At 58.6% G+C, this 20411-nt stretch overlaps 1 protein-coding gene across 3 annotated transcripts; it reads left to right on the plus strand.

Annotated features, from left to right (window-relative positions):
• Positions 1 to 482: 482 nt before the first annotated feature.
• EPHB3 (EPH receptor B3) lies at positions 483 to 20107 on the plus strand. Of its 3 annotated transcripts, none has more exons than XM_079767055.1 (16): positions 483 to 1007; positions 9553 to 9617; positions 10798 to 11470; positions 13735 to 13890; positions 14617 to 14967; positions 15116 to 15240; positions 15434 to 15593; positions 15672 to 15780; positions 16160 to 16212; positions 17175 to 17297; positions 17432 to 17679; positions 18129 to 18344; positions 18456 to 18605; positions 18695 to 18888; positions 18991 to 19146; positions 19251 to 20107. In XM_079767055.1, the coding sequence occupies exons 1-16, from the start codon at positions 902 to 904 to the stop codon at positions 19357 to 19359; spliced, it is 2994 nt and encodes a 997-aa protein (XP_079623181.1). In that variant the 5' UTR covers positions 483 to 901; the 3' UTR covers positions 19360 to 20107. The 3 variants fall into 3 exon arrangements, with proteins under 3 accessions (XP_079623181.1, XP_079623182.1, XP_079623180.1); XM_079767056.1 differs by having other exon boundaries at positions 15434 to 15584; XM_079767054.1 differs by having other exon boundaries at positions 18129 to 18605.
• The last annotated feature ends 304 nt before the right edge of the window (positions 20108 to 20411 follow it).

Below are 20411 nucleotides of genomic sequence, written 5' to 3' on the forward strand. Positions count from 1 at the left end.
AGGCTTTGGTCGCAGGATTTTTCGAGGTGAGTGCCTCCTGATAGTACCCTAAGCTGAATTTAGGGTCTGGATGTGCCTGGAGAAAAGACAGCCACGTGGGGACGTCTCTGGACATGTACCGGCCACAGGAGGGCGCCCCCGGTTCATTGTACCTGGACAGCAGCTCCTCGATTACTAACCACCGACAGGCGACAGGAGGCGGGTTTTCCCTCTGATGGACTGTGTTGCTCCGCCCAATCTAATTCATCTTTTCCTTGGCCCCGCCCACTCCAGGTCTTGCAGACCCTGAGGATGGGCTCGATGGAGGTGCCGCCAACTGAGCTCCAGCAGAGCGCTGTCGGGGCAGAGCCAGCCCTCCCGGCGGCCTGTGAGTGGGCGGCCGGTGGCTAGAGGCGGGCCTCGGGGTTGACGGGCAGGCGGCCGTTTCCGCCCCCCTCGCCCAGAGCGGCCGCGCCAGCGCCGGGCACAGCAGAAGTGAGTACGTGAGCGGCGCGGCAAAGACCCGTCCTCCGACCCCTGACGGCCCGCGCACCCCGAGCCCCGGATCCGAGTCGAGCCCGCGGCGTACCCCGGATTACCGTGCACCCCGAACTACGACCACCTGCGCCCTCTCGCTCTGGCTGGCCTCCCCGAGCCCTCTGGCTCCGAGCTCTCCAGCGCCCAATCCTCCTGGACCGGTCTGTCCGGATTCCCGCGGGACCGACCTGCCAGCATCGCCGGCTCCAGGCGCTGCCTCGGTCCCGGAGCCGCTCGCCTGAATTGCACCCCCTCCCGGCCCGACCTCCCGGGACTGCGCGCGAGCCTGCCGCGGAGCCCGAAGAGCGGACCCTCCCCCGGGCGTCCGCAGCCCCGCCGGCGCGGCTAGGCGCGGCCCGGCTCGGCTCCCGGAGCGCCCCCGGCCATGGCCCGAGCCCGCCCGCCGCCGCCGCCGCCGCCGCTGCTGCCGCTGCTCCCTCCGCTGCTGCTGCTGCCGCTGCTGCTGCCCGCCGGCTGCCACGCGCTCGAAGGTGAGCGGCGTCGGGGGGGCGCGTCCGAGGGTTAAGGTGCTCCGGTCACCCGGGCGTGGGCCGGGGAGAGCCCGCAGTGTGGTTCCGACACGGACTGAGCGCACGCCGGAGGAGGGCCCCCACCTGCGCCCGCTCCCGTGGCGGGAGGAGAGGTGTGAGGACGCCCCCCGAGACGCCTCGGGGGCTCCGGCTGGGTCCGAGGCCGGCGGTCGCACGGGCTGTACGATCGCGGGCCCCTGGACTCGGGTCGAACGTCTCCGCGAGTCCTGGCCGCGCCGTGCACTTTGGTGCGAACACCCCGCGGAGAAGCGGGGCCCTCGGCACCTCGGGGAGGCGAGGAAGTGTGGGCGACCCCGGCAAGGCGGAGGCTCCGAGGCTGCGGCAGAGTTGTGGGAAGCGGGACTCCCCCAGGTTGGGGGGCGGCGTCGGTTAGGAACCCGTTGGAGTTCATTGTGAGAGTGTGAATGAGTGCACCCCGCTTTGTCAGGGGATGGCTGCGGGGGTGCAGAGGCGGGGGCCTGTTATTGTTTATGGTTTACGGAGTGCCAGTCGCACACGAGGTGCACGGGCATTGCACACTGCTCTGCGGATCCCCCGCCACCTTCTTGCAGGACACCCCCCCAGTGCTCCCGTCTCCACTGAACCCCTGAGGTGGTGGGGTTTGCCCCAGGTAGCTCTGGAGCCCCGTGCCTTACCCCTTAGCCAGTGGGGAAGGCCGGGCTTCTCAATAGCTTCTGTGAACCCTGCCAAGACTGCTGCTGAGAGGGGAGCTCCATCTCCCCAGTGACTGTACTTGGATGAACGGCCCAAGTGTTGTCGGCCCTGGCGAGAGAGCTCACACACAGGCCACTGGACACCAGCCTGCCGGGGACAGGGGCACTGACATTGGCCACAAACGACACACACACACACACACACACACACACACACACACACACTTTCAAAAATGTCCGAGCCATTGAATGAGGGAAGAAGAACCTTCTGTAAGGTGGAGGGAAGGGCACCCCTGAAATTTGGGGGAAATTAGAATAAAGGCAGTACTTAATGTTTGATATCTTTAACAGATCTAGGCACTTGCTTAGTTGAAGAACAAAAACGACTTCTGTGTAACTTGATTTGTTCATTTGCTCACCATGGGTACAGTTAAAGGTTGGAAGGAAAAATAAACACAGTTCCGAGAGAAAGGCATCTTCCGGGGCTTTCTGATTTTCTCCGGGGAACAACGTTCCTAGGGACCCCCCGCCCCTTTCATCTCTGAGCCCGCCAGTGCTGACAGACCGAGTCCCACCGACGGACACATGCAAATTCAGGCAGACACACCAAGGTCGCGCCCACACTTGTGCACACTCATCCACATGTGTGTGTGATAGGATCGCTGGCGTGAGAAACCAGAGTGGGGCTTTGTTGTTGATTGCCTCAAGGGTGTGAGCCAGGGAGCCTGATGGAGTTCCCAGGTCTGTGTCTTAGCCCAGGAGAGGCGACACAGGCACACACGCTTCTGGGGCTGTGTGTGCCAGGCCCCAGGGCCCTTGTTGTGGGTGTGGTGGGTGCTGGTGCTCAGATTAGGGTGGGGGTGTGGTTTGGGTCAGGTGAGGTACAACTACCTGAGGAGGCTCTCCCCCCTCCACCCCCACCCCCGCCCCATGCTCTGTCTTTTCCTCTCTGTCCCCATCCTTTTCACCCCTCACAATATGCGCAGGCCCTAGCAGGAGCTGGCAGCTGGAGACCCAGGACCTGAGGGGCTGGCTAGGAGGCAGAGACCTGCTGAGCTGTAGCCTCGCCCCCATCCCTCTCCTGCCCCCTCAGCTGTGAGCGGCCAGGCCAGTGTGCCCCTGGGGAGCAGCAGTGCCTCCCGAGGGTGGCTTTCAACAGTCCCTTTTGCCAACCTCAGACCCTAGTGTCTTCGGTTTGTGTGTGTGAAAATGAAAGGAAAAGGAGAGATGCCTCAGGGCATTGATCCTAGCCCTGCCCGTACCCCTACTCACTGTCCAGTTCTCCCTCACAGGGAGGTGGAATAGGATAGTACCCACCTCCTATGGCTATGGAATCCTTAATGTGTGTAAAGTTCTTAGCACATAGCTATGGCTATTCAAAGATTCGCTGTTATTGTTATTATTACCCTAGGGTTTGCTCCTTGGGGGACCTCAGAAGTGAAAATTTATGTTGTGCCCTTACCGTGTTGAAGGGCAATCACAGGAAAGAATAATGGGGGAGGGAAGGTTGGTCTGAGAAGGGAAGAGTTGTCACCTCACCTCCCTCTCCCTTCAGCTCCGGGCGGGCGGGCGGGCGGGAAGGGGAAGGATGGGAAGAGAGCTGTCGCTGACTCCAGCCTGTCCCCCACCCCTATCCTGGAGCTGGAAGGTGGGATGGGTAGACTTGGAGGTCCTGGGCTGTGACCAGAGAGCAAGCTCTGAAGATTTCTTCATCGCCACAAGCTTCACGGGCGGGCGGGGTGATCCAGTCTCCTTGCTCCAGCCTTCCATTTGGCTTTGCCAGTATATAGTTTGCTCTGGGCCTACGGGAGACTTCGGCTCTCTGCATGGGGGGCTGAGGGAGGAGGGCATTATATTTAGGCTCAGGGTCCTTGAGCTAAGGGTGCTGCCCCTCATGGACCCACTCGTTAGATACTGTCTAGTACCGGTGGCTCTTCCCTCCCTGCACACTTGGGGTTCAGTAAAACTCTGCATCGAAGGATGGCATTCGTTTTCTGTGAGGATGGAGCCAACTAGCTTGTCCTTCCTGGTTGAAGAAATACCCCTCCTCTTGCCCTTTGATTGATTACCCCACCCCCCAACACACTCGAGGTCTCACACACACACACACACACACACACACACACACACACACACACACAATTGCCCTCGGATTTACCCACAGACACAGGGAAACAAGGCCACCTTGTTGCTCACTTTCCTTTCGAGTAATGCTCTCTAGTCTCCTAAGCCAAGATCATTCTCTGTTTCAGAACCAAGAATGGGTATGGGAGTGGGATCCAGTAGGCGAGCAGACCGGGCACGGGGTGTGGGGCGAGGAAGGCTGTTTGAACCGTAGGTCCCTTATACCTGCGACAGGATGGGGAGGCCCCTGCTGGAAAGGTCAGCCCCTTTGGAGAAAAGAGAAACAGCAGAGCGATGGAAAGCCAGCGCAGCCCCCTCCCGGCCGGCCGAGCCACGGTAGCTGAGCTGCGGCTGCAGGGGAATCGGTCCCTGAGGGAAAGAGGCAGGGTGTGAGTCCCGCTCTTTCTCAGGCGGCAGCAGTGGCCACTGTGTAGGTGCTGGCGGAGGGGGGACAACGGCCTGGGATTTTTGTGGCTGGCTCACTTGTTTGAGTTGCCTCTGGTGGTCCCCGCCCCCTCTCCGTCCCTGTTTGTTATGAGCTGGCACCAAAGAGCTGCTGCTGAGGGACAGTGGCAGGCCTTTGGGGGAACCAGTTTGTTTGTCACTGCCTTCCCTTTAGCCAGCACTGCTGCTGCCACCGCTGCCGTGGGCAAGGCCTCCGCCACCCTCCGCCACCGGCCTTATACTAATTAAACAGCGTGAAGAGGCTGAATCACCAGGCCTGCATAGTTTTAAAATTGTAGCCCTGCCTGTTGTGCTGAGTCAAACTGGTTTGTCGGGATTGGGCAGCTGGGGGAGGGGAGAGTGTGGGGAGGGAGCCTGGGTACAGCTGGGCACCTGATGGGGTGGGAGAGGCCCCTTGCCCTGGGGGCTGGCCCTGGCGCCAGGTCTCCTATTGCCTTCTGTCCCCAGACTCCTGGCCAGACCGACCCACTGTGACCTGGATCCCTGGGAAGGGCTCAAAGGCCTCACCTAAGGGCTAGCTCTCCATCCATCCTCCGGACTGGATGGCAGGGTCAGGACTGGGGTGGGGGGCATGGATGAGCACTGAGGCATCTGGGCTCCCTGCCCTGTGCCTCTTCCTCCCTTCTCCTCCCTCTCAGGTTTATTTAATTATAAATCCCCATGATCTGAGGGGAAGAATGAAAAACAAAATGTGTTCTCTGTTCTGAGATGCTCCCCACTCCTCCTTCCCAAACTTGAGGGCGACAGCAGGGGCGTGTGGATGGGGGAGGTGGCCTTGGGTGAGAGAGGCTCCTCCAGGTCCCATGGCAGGGTTCCCCCGAGACCCCTTGCTCCTCAGGCTAACCACCCTGAGTGTGCAGGTTGGTGCACGCATATATACCATGAGAGAAGACTGGGGACAGAGTCCTGGAGTTGGTTGGCTGAGATATGGACTCTGTGTTGTGTGTGTGTGTGTGTGTGTGTGTGTGTGTGCGGGGCGGGGGGGAGTTGTGGAGGGTTGCAACTCAGGGATGGCATGAAGTTCATTCTCTCTTTGCAGGCAGGACTCTGGGATGCACCTCCTCGCACAGACCACAGCCCCTCTGTCCACCTGCCCCTGCACACTCTGGGGAAAGACCTTTTCCCCACCTCAAAGTCCCTGGGCTGGAATTTGGCTTGGAGGCATCTTGCTTGTCTCTGGAATATTTTGGTTCCTTGAGTTTCACTGACACCCCTATTCCCCGGGGAGGGTGCTGTGGGGCCTGGCAGGTGCGACCAGGGCAGGTGGCAGGCTCCTAGTTGGTGCCCTTGTACCAGGGCGGCCCAGTGAGGCTCTCAGACACAGGCCGGCTGCCCCGTTTTCCTCATGCTGGGCCCCCAACTTATGTGTGGAAGTGTTGCCTGAAGTTCCCGGGGCTAGATCTCTTCCTGATGCCCCCCCCCCCCCAACAGCTCAGGGGCCCTGCAGACAGTGCCATTGTGCTGGCAGGGAAGTGGCCTGCTACTTGGCCAGGGGCTCTACCTGGGGAGGCTGCACCCAGCCACACCCAGAACCATCTTCATGCCCCTGCACCACCCTCAGCCTTGTGACCTGTGACAGCTCCAGCATGTGCCAGGGTGACAGGAAGCAGGTCTGGTCCAGGCTGCCCAGTACCACTGCTTTCTTAGCACACACTCCCCCGCCCAGCTCTTCCCATAGAAAGACTGTACTTGCAGTGTGTGTGTGTGTGTGTGTGTGTGTGTGTGCGCGCGCGTGCTGCATGTGCATGAAGGATGCACCTCTGAGGCTTTACACAAACTCACACTGTGTCTGTATGCTCGGCATGTTTCAGTGCAAACGGGCCTCCGTGTGTGTGCAGCTGATGTTAGTGTGTGTGACTATGTAAGAGCATGTAAGAGTCTGTACAGGAAAACTGGTGTTTTTGTTTGCACTTGACTACACTCAAAACCGTGCCTTGTGGCTGGCAATAGTGTGTGCGGCTGGGTGTGTAAGGAGAATGTACAGTTGGGTGTGTGTCCCTCTGTGTATGCATATGTCTCAGGAAATCTGCACATATGAAGACTGAAAGAGTGACTCTTGGTGTAAGGCAAGCCAAATCTGTGTGTCGGAAAGTTTCACTGTATGTGAACGTCTGGAGAAGACTAATCTGTTTGTGCCATGTGCATCCGAGTGTCTGAGAGAGACAGACCATGGCTGTGTGTGAAGCTGTGTGTGTCTTCGGGCAGCTGTGGCTTTGTGTGTTTTTGGCCCCCATATGTGTTGACTTGTCACTCTTTGGCCCCAGTGGTGGGGAATGAACCTGGCCACTGAGAACTGGGTGAAACGTGTGCATCTGTATGTTTGTGCACAGGCGCGGGCCACACAGCTGCTGCCACGTGGCTTTTCTCTGTCGCTCTGAAAGTGCAATTGCTTCATTTCTGAGCATTGAAGGCCCAGTTCCAGAAAGTCCCCAGGCCTGGGGTCCACTTCCCTGCTTGCTTTTGGGGGGCCGTTGGGGTTCCCTGCTTGACCAAATCCTGTGTCTGGGAGTGGCCAGCTACTCTCCGGTCTCCCTGCAGCAGCCACATGGTGGAACAGAGGAGGGCAGGGGTGCAGGCAGCAGCTGGAGAGTTTAGAAACTGCTCACTCACTTTTCTTTTGTCCTCATCCCCACACCTCATATCCTTTACCCCAACCCCGGCACACGCGTGCGCACACGCACACACAAGCATACATATACACACACAGACACACACACACACACCCCACATAGCAGAAAAAAGGTGGGCTCTGCTGGGTTGGGTCTCTCCCTCCCAGTGCCACAGACAGGGGGATTCTGCACCCCGCCACACACACACACACACACACACACACACACACACACCTCCTGAGGCTGGGACACGGGCACCTCAGGTCTCTGTCTTGCTGAAGGAAGCCGACCCCTCCCCTCCCCCAAAGAGTAAGCCCCCTCCTCATCAGGGTGACCGGAGCCCTTCCTCAGGCACACATGACTCGAAATCCAAGTCCTCTCCTCATTAATGGGAAAAATGTGCGGAGATTGAGCGATGGCCAAGGCTGAGCGATGGCCAAGGGCCGATCCCCTCCCTCCCTCCCTCCCTCGCTCTCTCCCCAGAAATTAAACAGAAATGAAGAGCCTCCCCTTTCTCCTGCCCACCCCCCTCTTCCCACCTCCCCACGTCTCCTCCCTCCGCTCCCTCCCTCGGAGCCAGCGCAGGGCTTGTTTTAAACTGTGGAGGAATCTGGCTGAAGGGGGGAGGGGGCTGAATATTTGGGTTTAAACAGTTCCAGATGGGTTTGGCACAGGCTGAGCAGAAGGAAGTGCGAGAGAGGGAGGAGGGAGGCAGTCCAGGGAGCGGTGGGAGCCTTGCCTGCTCGGGCGGCGGGCGGGCGGCGGGCAGCGGGCAGACTAGCAGGCGGACTGGCTGGCGGGCTGGGGGAGGGGTGCGTTGGGCTGGGCTGGCTCCCAGGGACAGGACACTACTTCGGACTGCTGGCTGGGGAAGAGGCCACTTGGCAGCCTCCCTCTCTGCCTCTGTCTCCTTGGGCCTCCTTGTCTCTCCATCTCACTGTCTTTTGTAGTGCGCCGCCGGCCATCCCAGCTGTCTGGTCCCCACCAGCCGTCTCTCACATCTCTCCTGCTCGGGTGCCGCCCACCCTCCGCCTCTAGGAGGCCCCTGCTCTGCCCGCCAGCCTCTTTCCCTGCTGGTCTCTGGGCCCCTGCTTCTGCCCATCTATCTCCTCTTCCCTCCTGCCCCCACCCCATGTTGGTGTCTGTCTGCCAGAGGGACCTGTCCAGCCACCGACCAAAAGGCTGGGAGGACTCACCTGCAGCCTGTCCTCCAGGGACCAGCGCTGCTGCAGGGAGGGGACGGGCCTCACTCAAAGTGAATGGCTGCTGCCTGGCTGCCCCCATGGCATCCATTGGGCCCCAGGGCCACGACTGCGTCCTCCACCACCCTCAGCTCAGACCCAGCTGCAGGAAACCAAGCAAGGCTGCGAGCCTGGAGCCTGTGGGGTTCGGGTCTTTTCCCTCTGGGTGCTCTCCACCTGCCCCGCCGCTGATGTAGAGGCCTCCAGAAGTTCTGGGGTGACTGTGCCCCATTCCAGCTCAGACTCGAGGGGGAGGATGGCTGGTTGCCCTGCCTTCTAGGCTGTAAGAAAGGAGTTGACACTTCTTTCCCCTCTTTCCTGCTCCTAGATCTGATCTTGGGGTCACGCTGTCAGAGGGCAGAGTTGTCCAGCTAGAACCCAGAACCAGGTTCTGAGGGGAGCAAGTTTATGTCGGAAACATTCATGGGTTCCTCCTGTGGCGGAGCAAGGGGACATAGAGAAAGAACCACAAGTCAGAAAAGGATTGGTGCTGTGACAAAGCCCCTAGCCCTGGATGCCCAAGGAAGGCACCTAACCCTGACTTAGGGATTCAGGGAAGGCTTCCGGGAGGCGGCGACAGCTTGGTTGGGACTTAAAGGATACACAGCAGCTTTCCCTGTTCCTCTTTCACCGAGGAGCACATTGCAGTGAGAGTGCCCTGGTTAAGGGGTTAGTTGTGGAGTCAGATAGACCTGAATTTGAGCCACCTTCCAGCCCTTCACCCCCAACTCCTAGCAGTTGCACTTGAGGCCATGTATTTATCTGAGCTTTGGTTTTCTCGTCTGTGAAAGGTGTACACCAACAGTACCTTTATCTAGAGATTGTGGGGAGAACTGCACTAGCTGGTCTGGGTCATGGTGGCCTTCTTCCCACCCTCAGAGAGCATTCCTGCCCCATCCCCCAGGCGGCTGAGTGGGAGGGAGGCTGAGGTGGAGTGGGTTCTGGCCTGTAACTGCCCTCCCCTTCCCCGGGCTTGTGTGGGGCTGGGCCTTTGTGTTGGGAATGGAGTCAGGGGAGGCCTGGGCAGCAGGGTCTGGAGCACACGGCCCTTTGTTCCAGCATAAAGGCCCTGCTGGCCCTTTGTGTGGAGATTAGCCGAGACTGTAGGTGTGTGAACTGGCCCTGGCTCTTGCCTCATTAACCCAGGCCTGGGGTCAGCAGCAAACACCCACTCTCAGCTGGCCTGACCTGACATCTCAGGGGCTGTGACATCTCTGGCGATGGCTGCAGGGTCTTCTCCAGGGCAGGGGAGCTGAGGGGTTTGGGGACTTAGGGGAGGGGTGGGGTGGTGCCTGGGGGGGGGTTGGTCTCGTGTTTGGCTTTTACTGGGTGACCTCTTCCTTCCCATCCTGAGCTTGGCCCCTGACCGTTTTTCTTCTGTTGCTCCCCCCAGAGACCCTCATGGACACAAAATGGGTGACATCTGAGTTGGCGTGGACATCTCATCCAGAAAGTGGGGTAAGGCTTCCTTCCTCACCATCTCTCCTGAGTGTTGGTTGCCCCTTGCATCTCCAGAATCTGTCCTCCTGGCCATACCAGGGCTGGCGGTCACGCTGTCTCCCTCCCTCTCTCTCTCTCTCTCTCTCTCTCTCTCTCTCTCTCTCCCTGTCAGTTTCACTTCCCGCAGCATCCGCATCCTTTTCACCTGTCACCTGCCTTCTTTGCCTGATGGCCCATCTCTCATCCTCCAGCCTGCCTGTGTCCGCCTCTCACATACATGATCTCTGTCCCATTCTCTACCCACCCCTCAGCCTGTCTCCAGCCTATTCCCGTCCCTCTCCAGCCTGACAGCCCTTTGCTTGTCGGCCCTGACTCTCTCCCTCCTTCCTGGGTCCCTGGGAAGAGCACTGGCTTGGGAACCAGGAAACCTTGGTTCCAGATCTCGAACTTGCTCTGTGACCTTGAGCAAGGCAGTTTACCTTTCTGGGCCTCCATTTCTTGATTACCAGATTCCTGTAGTCCTGACATCTCTAAAATATTCTAATTAACCTCCCTACTTGGCCTCCACAACCACACTAAGCCCCGAACACTAGGGTTTGGTGGCACTACAGGCCTTCAGCCCCCAGGCCTGACTGTGTGACCTTGGGCAAATCCCTGCCTCTGTGAGCCCTGACTACTTCTTCTCTAGAGTGGGGACAGCAGATACACCTTCTCATGGGGGGGTTGTTGTAAAGGATAAGTGTGACAGCCAATTTTATTGAATGCTTGCTCTGTATCAGGCACTGTTACAAGGACGTTACATGTTTTACTTCCTCATTAGCCTCATTTACTTCCACTCAGCCCCTTTTTACAGCCAATGACACGACACGAAGGCACAAAGATAATAAACATTATGGCTAATACATAGTATTTATCAAGTGCCCTAAGTGCTCTGTTCACTTAAAGTCATTTATTCCTTGTACGTCTTTATTCTTGCCACGTGACAGACGGGGAAATGGAGGCACAGGGAAGTTAAGTGACTTGCCCAGAGTGACACAGCATGCAGAGACCTGGGATTTGAACCCAGATAGTCTGTGTGTTCAGCTACCACATTGCAGAAGCATCTCTGTGAAGTAAATATAGCAGATCTGGGCATGTGGTAAGCACCTGGCAAATGTTGGTGCTCACTCCCTGTCTTTCTCACTTGGCCCATGTACAGTGGGAAGAGGTGAGTGGCTACGACGAGGCCATGAACCCCATCCGCACGTACCAGGTGTGTAATGTGCATGAGTCAAGCCAGAACAACTGGCTGCGTACGGGGTTCATCTGGCGGCGAGATGTGCAGCGGGTCTACGTAGAGCTCAAGTTCACTGTGCGTGACTGCAATAGCATCCCCAACATCCCTGGCTCCTGCAAGGAGACCTTCAACCTCTTCTACTACGAGGCTGACAGCGATGTGGCCTCGGCCTCCTCCCCCTTCTGGATGGAGAACCCCTACGTCAAGGTGGACACCATCGCGCCCGATGAGAGCTTCTCGAGGCTTGATGCTGGCCGTGTCAACACCAAGGTGCGCAGCTTCGGGCCGCTGTCCAAGGCCGGCTTCTACTTGGCCTTCCAGGACCAGGGCGCCTGCATGTCACTCATCTCCGTGCGTGCCTTCTACAAGAAGTGTGCATCCACCACTGCAGGCTTCGCCCTCTTCCCAGAGACCCTCACTGGGGCCGAGCCCACCTCACTGGTCATTGCCCCTGGCACCTGTATCGCTAACGCTGTAGAGGTGTCAGTGCCACTCAAGCTCTACTGCAACGGTGACGGGGAGTGGATGGTGCCCGTGGGCGCCTGCACCTGTGCCACCGGCCATGAGCCAGCTGCCAAGGAGTCCCAGTGCCGTCGTAAGTGGGGACTGGCCTGGGGGGCGGAGGGAGCGAAGAGCTTGGGCCACAGCCGCCTATTGCCCCCTGTCCACTGCTTCCTGCCTGCCAGGCGAGGTAGTCTGGCGTCAGGTCTGGGGTGGGGGAGGAAAGGGAAGAAGGGTATCAGGTGCAGAGAATGTGCTGCAAGGAGGGAGCTGAGAGAAGATGAGAGGTACCAGGATAAAAAGGAGAAAAAAAAAAGAAACTAAATAGAGAGGAAGGGAGACAGGAAAATTCTTGACAAGGAGGCCCCTGGAGAACCTGGTCAGAGACTCAGGAGGCCAGCAAAGATGCCTGTTTGTCCCACCCCAAGGGTACGCCTCACCCTGGAAATACAGCTGTGGGGACAGGGTCTGTGGCACCGTGTGCTTGGCCCTTTCACCGTGGGGGTCTTATCTGCTCCTTGAAAGGCGGTACTTAGGCACAGTGGACAGGGACCCAGCCTCTGAAGCCTGAGTCCTGCCTCTGCCCTGTGAGACCTTGGGCAGATTGCTTAACTCTTGAACCTCGGTTTCCGCATGTGCAGGACAGGGACAGGAATGATTTCTTTATGGAGGGGAGTGGGGCTTACCTGAGTCGATGCCTGTGAAGTCTTGGAGCCGTGCCTGGCGCGTGGCGAGCACAAATGCTGTGGGAGTTCAGTTGACTCTCGGGAGCCCTGGGATGCACGGGATCAGGGATTGTTTTGTCTGTATTCTTATGCGAGGAGGTTAGGAGGCTTGTCTCTGGTGGCTTGCCGTGTACTTCTAAGACCTTACAGCTTACTAGCCGTCTCTTATCTGAGTCTCACCACAACCTTTTGAGGCCGATTCCAGTTATGTTCCCTATTTTGCCAATAAGGAAACTTCGAGTCTCAGAGAGGTTCTGCACTCAAGGCCTCATAGATGGGATTGTGGGAGCTGGGCCTAAAGCCTTGTCCAGCGCTTTGCCACGTAGGACAAGGTGCCCGGGCCTGTCTTCTGTCCCCTTTGCCCGATTCTGTTGAGGGATGGGAGCTGGCCCTGTGCATAGCCCTAAGTTGAGGGGCTGGCTGCCCCAACCTGTCTATGAGGCCAGTGTTGGGTGTTGTCCTGAGAAGGTGAATAGTGCCTTGCCAGGCCCCTCTCACTTTTCTAAGGGAACCTGCCCCCAGACTTCCTCTCTCTAAGTGGAGAAAGGTGGTGGGGGTGATGAGCCTGACAGCCTGAAGAGGGGCTAACACTCTGCAGGTCCCTGGCAGGAAATGCATACTGGTTCCCATAGCAACCAGGCTGGCCTGGCCTCTGCCCCCTCCCCCACTGGCTCAAAAGAGCTTGGATGGAATATCACCTTAGTGAGGGGAGATTAAACCCCAGGGAAAGGCATAGCCCCAACCCCGGGCATTCCACACTCTGGATGACCTCCCCAGAGGCAGTATTTGTGGAGAGGGTGGCCACCTGCTTTAGTGTGTCCAGGGCATTCCTAGTTTATGCCCATTGTCCTAACATGATTATTACTAACGATCCCTTTCACTCTGGGAATATTCCAGTTTGAATAATAAATTATATGGCCATCATAGATCAGACAGAACCCAGGTTCCGGGGCCCAAGTGCAGGTGGTAGATAGCAGGAGAGGCAGCAGAGAAGGGGTGTTCAGGCATCCAGCTCTGGGCTCTCTGAAGCCTGGGGTTCCCCTGGTGGATGCTTTGAGGCCTCTGAACTCCAGGTGACCCCAGCTTTCCTGCCTGCTTTTTTTTCTCTCCTTTCCTCACCCCTCTTCTGCCCTCAGCCGTGCCCAAGGGCAGAAAGAAGCTGCTGCCCTGCTCCTGGTGGGTGGGGAGAGAAGCTCAGAGGCCCCCATCTCCAGTCTGTCCTGGAGTGCCTTGAGGGTCCCAGGGTTTCCCTCGGGCTTCAGAGAGGGGTGGGGCTTCCCCGTGGAGCAGAGGGTGCTGCCAGTTCGCTAGTGGGCTCTTCAATCTTCCGCCTCTTCCTCTTCTCACTTCCCTGTCTCTACAAGCCCAAGCTGTCCAGGCTGAAGTCTTCATCATTGGGGCACCGGGTTGGGGGCAGGGGCAGGGAGGAATTCGCTGACGTGGGGTTTCCACGGGGAAAAAGGTCCTTTTGTAGCTGCAGTTGGAGTTGGGCAACACCAGCGTGGCCCCCACAGTCTAGAAGGTGGAGGGGCCAAGACGTGAGCTGGGGAAGGGCCAGGTTCTCACGGGGGTGTGGAGGGTTGGTGTCTGCAGAGAAGGGAGCTGAGCACGCCCTTCCTCTTCTCCCCCACAGCCTGTCCCCCTGGGAGCTACAAGGCGAAGCAAGGAGAGGGGCCCTGTCTGCCCTGCCCCCCCAACAGCCGCACCACCTCGCCAGCCGCCAGCATCTGCACCTGCCACAATAACTTCTACCGTGCAGATTCGGACTCTGCAGACAGTGCCTGTACCAGTGAGTGAACGCGCCTCCTCACAGGCTCTGGCTCCAGGCCTTGCCTCGGCCGGCCAGCCTGGGAGGGCCTAAACGGTCACTATGAATATCTCCATTTTCCATATGGGGAAACTGAGGCTCAGCTGGGAAGTGACTGGTCCTTCCACCAACGTTTAATGAGCACCTACTAGCTGTTGAACACCAGGAACTGGCTGGGGCCTTCTAGTGCATCTTCCTCTGTGCAGAACTGTGGCTCTCTTGGCCCAGCTCTAACCATGGAGCGGTCCTCACATCCATGGAGTCGCCTGGCGTCCCGCTTTCTCCCTGCTCTGGCCTTTGGTGTGCCAGGCATTGTGCCAGGCACCAGGGATGTGGAAGAGAATAAGATACTGTCGCTGCCCAAAAGGCAACCTGGTGGGAGAAACAGATATGAAGACAGATAATGACCATATAATGTGCTAAGTGCTCGGCTGGAGGGATGCCCAGGAATTGTGTTGTGGGAGTGCAGAGGACAGGGAGAGGATGAATTAGGAAGGCTTCCAAGAGGAGGTGACATCTCACGTTGAGCCTTGAAGGCTAACCAGGAGTCTGTCTAATGAAGAAGTGTATGTAGGGAAGGTACTCTGCTTATTAAAACAGAGGCAAAGGCAAGGAGGGAACAGCAGGTTGGAGGGTGCAGGAACTCTGCGCAGAAGGAGGGTCCTAGGCCCCTTAGCTCACTGCCTTCTCCCTCCTCCTTCTCTGCAGCCGTGCCATCTCCACCTCGGGGTGTGATCTCCAATGTGAATGAGACCTCGCTGATCCTCGAGTGGAGTGAGCCCCGGGACCTGGGTGGCCGGGACGACCTCCTGTACAATGTCATCTGCAAGAAGTGCCACGGGGGCCTTGGGGCCGGGGGTGCCTCGGCCTGCTCACGCTGCGATGACAACGTAGAGTTTGTGCCTCGGCAGCTGGGCCTGACAGAGCGCCGGGTCCACATCAGCCATCTGTTGGCCCACACACGCTACACCTTTGAGGTGCAGGCAGTCAACGGTGTCTCGGGCAAGAGCCCTCTGCCGCCCCGCTACGCGGCTGTGAATATCACCACCAACCAGGCTGGTGAGGAGGGGACTCAGGAGGGTTGGGCCTGGGTCCTCTTCCCCAGACAGAGTCGAGGTTTCTTTGGGCCTGCCAACGGACCACCAGGGGGCCCATGGGACCTGGGTCCTTGGAGGAACCTGTGGTGAGCCCCCCGCTCTTCCCCTAGCCCCGTCCGAAGTGCCTACACTCCACCTGCACAGCAGCTCAGGCAGCAGCCTGACACTGTCCTGGGCACCCCCCGAGCGGCCCAACGGCGTCATCCTGGACTATGAGATGAAGTACTTTGAGAAGGTCAGAGCCTCAAGGGGCAGGAGGAGGCCTTGGGACAAGAAGATTATACCCAGAGAGTGTTAGGGACCCTTGGGAGCAAGGCCTTGGGTCCTGGGGGGGTGGGGGTGGGGAGGTCATGGGATGGGCCTGGGGGTGGGCAGGGGCTGACTGGCTTCAGAACCCACTGAGACCCTCCTTCCTCCTGGTGGTGTAGAGTGAGGGCATCGCCTCCACGGTGACCAGCCAGAAGAACTCTGTGCAGCTGGACGGGCTGCGGCCCGAGGCTCGCTACGTGGTCCAGGTCCGCGCCCGCACCGTCGCTGGCTACGGGCAGTACAGCCGCCCGGCTGAGTTTGAGACCACAAGTGAGAGAGGTACATCCCCTCCGTGCCTATTCGTGCCCCAGCCCACACTTTCCATCCCTCCCCTCACCGGTGCCCTCCCGTCTCTAGGCTCCAGTGCCCTGCAGCTCCAGGAGCAGCTGCCCCTCATTGTGGGCTCGGCCACGGCTGGGCTTGTCTTCGTGGTGGCTGTGGTGGTCATTGCTGTTGTCTGCCTCAGGTACTCCCAGGCCCACGCTTGCTCCCATGGCTGACTAGGGCTTTTCTTAGTACCCTAGTGCCCAGGTGAATCACTGGCCACATCAAACCCAGAGCTACAGCCTTCCTGGGCCCAGGCTCTCCTTGCTGGAAAGGTCCTCTCCAGTCCACGTCCACATCCTCACCTATTCCTTCCACATCCTCTGAAGCCACTGGCAGAGTGGACGAACTCCACTGAGCCCCTTGCCCAGAGACCCAGTGGCTGCTGTATCCACCGACCTTACAACCAGGCACTGGGCCATCCCCCGGGCACGCTACCCCTCCTGTGTGCCCCAGGGTCCCCTGAAGCAGGGTTGCTGTGGGACTGGTCTCAGGCCTCCTCTCCCTCTCCCGCCCTCCAGGAAACAGCGCCATGGCTCTGATTCAGAATACACGGAGAAGCTGCAGCAGTATAGTGAGTTTGTCTCCTTAAGTTCCCTCGGTCCCCGCAGGGCTTGGAGATGCCTCCTCCTGCTTCCAATCAGTGCCATTTCCTGAGCCCCTACCTCACTCCCACCAGCCTCAGAGATGAATGAGATGTGACCCCTGTCCCCAAAGGCAGTTAGTCCTGTGAAAAAGACAAGAGGTGTACACACAGGAAACAATGAGAGAATAATTCAGTGTTAAGCTGGGCGTTCCTGTTTCAAGGGCAGTAAGGGTTCAGAGAAGAGGAAGGCTTCCTGGAGGAGGTGGCCTTGGGCTGAGCTGAGCCAGGCGGGATGAGTAGGGTGTAGAGAGGTGGGGGAGAGCATTCCTGGCTAGAGGAGCCTCTGGAAGGTAGTGGGTGGGGTAGGGAGAGCGCCCAACTGTGGGGGCAGTGAGAATTCTGGCTTGACAGCTGCTGGGAAGCAAGGCGAGGTGCTTGCGGCCAGTCCTTGGAGGGTCGTGAAAAGCAGGCAGAGAGGAGTTGGGACTTGACTCCACCATAGGTAATGGGAAAGGCTCTCAAGCTGGGGAGTGATACAATGAAAGTATTGTTTTGGGGAGACAGGTATGCAGGTAGATTGGTGGGAAAAGTCCAGAGGCAGAGAGCCCGGCTGGGAGGCTATTGCAATAGTTGGAGTGTTGAAGGCCTGGACAAGGACAGGAGCAGTGTGAATGAGGGGAGGGGCAAATGGGAGAGAGGTTTTGACATGATGAGAGATGAGGGTGAAAGAAGAAGAATCCTAGGTGCCTTTTATGGTCACTAGTTCTCACAGAGGGGATGGTGGGGAGGGAGCGGAAAGTTGTGGCTTCAACAGAGAGGAATATGGAGCTGGCTTAGCAGGGAGGTCACAACCTGTGCTCCCACCAGGGGTGACAGCCTGAGGGTGCAGACTGACTCAGGCCCCTCACTGAAGAGCCGCCCCCTTTCACACCCACCTTTTCTTCCTCTAGTCGCTCCTGGAATGAAAGTTTATATTGACCCTTTTACCTACGAGGACCCTAATGAGGCCGTGCGGGAGTTTGCCAAGGAGATCGATGTGTCCTGCGTCAAGATTGAGGAGGTGATTGGAGCTGGTGAGTCCCCAGGGCCACAGTGGGGATTGGGGGGGGGGGGGGAGGAAAGGGGGTACCCCAGGGGAGGGCTGAGGCAGGCTGGGTATAGGAGCATTCCCAGAAATAGCTTACTACCTGTGCCCTGTCCCCTGCAGGGGAGTTCGGGGAAGTGTGCCGGGGTCGACTGAAACAGCCCGGCCGCCGGGAGGTGTTCGTGGCCATCAAGACGCTGAAGGTGGGCTACACTGAGAGGCAGCGACGGGACTTCCTAAGTGAGGCCTCCATCATGGGTCAGTTTGACCACCCCAACATCATCCGGCTGGAGGGCGTGGTTACCAAAAGTCGGCCAGTCATGATCCTCACCGAGTTCATGGAGAACTGTGCCCTGGACTCTTTCCTCCGGGTAAGAGCCAGCCTCCAGCCCCTCGCCTCTCTCCTGCCCCAACAAGATGGGTTGGGCAAACCACTTCCTCCCACAAGTCACACGGACCCTGTTCAAGTCCGTGAATATTTATTAAGGGAACCAGCAGGGACTTCAGAGCCAGAGAAACCCCAGTTCTCACCCTGACTCTGTCCCTACTGCCTGTGTGACCTCAGGCTTTTGCTTACCTTCTGAGTCTAGCTGCCTTGGTTGTAAAATGGGAGCGCTGGATCTAGTTGGGTCCTCACGGGGATTGAGATGTTGTATAAAGATGCCTGCCACACAGTAGGGCAGCTTCCTTACTCTCAGTGCCCTCTGGGCATGGTCGCAAGGATAAGCAAAGCCTAGTCTTGGAGGACTTGGAGAGGGTGGGCGGGCAGGCAGGCGTTGGGCAGGCCCTGGGCGTGATTCAGCTTGCTTGTTGCCTCCAGCTCAACGATGGACAGTTCACGGTCATCCAGCTGGTGGGCATGTTGCGGGGCATTGCTGCTGGCATGAAATACCTGTCCGAGATGAACTATGTGCACCGCGACCTGGCTGCCCGCAATATCCTTGTCAACAGCAACCTGGTCTGCAAAGTCTCAGACTTTGGCCTCTCCCGCTTCCTGGAGGATGACCCCTCTGATCCTACCTACACCAGCTCCCTGGTACAGGAAGCAGCTGGGAGGGAGCCTGGGGGCGGGGCCAACCAGGCAGGGGCTCAGGGCTGGGGATCAGCCCGGAGTCATAGGGTGAAGGGCATGTGCCCCCCCCACCAGGGTGGAAAGATCCCCATCCGCTGGACTGCCCCAGAGGCCATAGCCTATCGGAAGTTCACCTCTGCTAGTGACGTCTGGAGCTACGGAATCGTCATGTGGGAGGTCATGAGCTATGGAGAGCGACCCTACTGGGACATGAGCAACCAGGATGTGAGTGGGGCCAGGGTGGTCCAGGGGGTGGGGGCTGGCTGGGGAGTGGAATTGGTTGCTCACTCCAGGTTTCCCTGTTCTCGGCTCAGGTCATCAATGCCGTGGAGCAGGATTACCGGCTGCCCCCACCCATGGACTGCCCCACAGCACTGCACCAGCTCATGCTGGATTGCTGGGTGCGGGACCGGAACCTCAGACCCAAATTCTCCCAGATTGTCAACACCCTGGATAAACTCATCCGCAATGCTGCCAGTCTGAAGGTCATTGCCAGCGCCCAGTCTGGGTCAGTACCTCTGCTTCTGCTCCGACCCTGCTCGTAAGCCAGCAGCCCTACCCCGGCTTCCCCTGTCTTTAGGACTTACCAGGTCCCTCCCCTCTCCCACAGCATGTCACAGCCCCTCCTGGACCGCACAGTCCCGGATTACACAACCTTCACGACCGTTGGTGACTGGCTGGATGCCATTAAGATGGGGCGGTACAAGGAGAGCTTCATCAGCGCGGGGTTTGCATCCTTTGACCTGGTGGCTCAGATGACCGCAGAGTAAGTGTGCCTCAGATTTGGAGGGGCAGGGCAGGGGGTCTGAGCTGGGCTCAGGGTAGTGAGCAGAAGGAGAGGGACTGACCCTGCCCTTGGTCCATGTGCAGAGACCTGCTCCGGATCGGAGTCACCTTGGCTGGCCACCAGAAGAAGATCCTTAGCAGTATCCAGGACATGCGGCTGCAGATGAACCAGACGCTGCCCGTGCAGGTCTGACACCCAACTCCCACCGGGTGTGCGTGCCCCTCAAGGACTACACAGGGACTCTGACCGGTCGGCTGGACTATTAGACTTTTGGGTGCCTGGCCTTAGGCTGTGGCCCAGAAGATGAAAGTTTGGGGAGGCCCAAGCTGGGACTTCTCCTCCAGGCCTGTGCTCCCTCCCCAGAAGGTGTGCCCAAAACCTCTTCATATTGAAGATGGATTAGGAGAGGGGTGATGACCCCTCCTCAAGCCCCTCGGGGGCCCAGGCCTTCCTGTTCTCCAGTGGGGGATCCCCACCACTTCAGACGTGGCTGTTCTTCAGCGGAGGTCCTGGCAAGGGCAGGTTGGGGATAAGCCTGGGTTCCATAGGGCCCAGCCCTGGCAGGGGTCTGGCCCCCCAGGTAGGAAGAGAGCAGTCCCTCCCTCAGGAACTGGAGGAAGGGACTCCAGGAATGGGGAAATGTGACACCCCCATTCCAAAGCCAACTGGCACCTCCAGTTTGCACAGGGACTTGTTCTGGGGGCTGAGGGCCCTGCCCCACCCCCGCCCTTGGTGCTGTCATAAAAGGGCAGGCAGGGGCAGGCTGAGGAGCAGCCCTTGGCCCCCCCCCCCCCCACCAGAGACTGACTCTCAGAGCCAGAGATGGGTTGTGTGTGTGTGTGTGTGTGTGTGTGTGTGTGCAGAGCGTGGGTGAGCGTGTAAAAGCTTGGCCCTGTGCCCTGCAGTGGGGCCAGCTGGGCCTTCAGCGGAATAAAAGCAGTAAGACGATTCTCTTGCCCCTTCTTATTCCACTCCCAAGGCAGGATTCCCTGGTGCCCTCAGTTCACAGTCCCTGGGTGCCAGCTCTTCAGCATTTCCTGGAGTCATTGGGAGACCAGATCCAGGCTCAGCTTCCCTGTTTTGCTTTATCATTAGTGCATCTAACTTCTTGGCAGTGGGTGATGACAGTAGAGTGCAAAGTACCCAGGAGCTCCCTCTAAGGCCCAGAGCTCCTGGGGGGAGAGGGGGGTCTGATTGGTGTTTTACAGACAACATCCTTTCACACCCATTGTCTCAAGTTGCTG

The sequence above is a fragment of the Cnephaeus nilssonii genome (genome assembly GCF_951640355.1).
Source record: "Cnephaeus nilssonii genome assembly, chromosome: 3".
NCBI classification, from domain to species: domain Eukaryota; kingdom Metazoa; phylum Chordata; class Mammalia; order Chiroptera; family Vespertilionidae; genus Cnephaeus; species Cnephaeus nilssonii.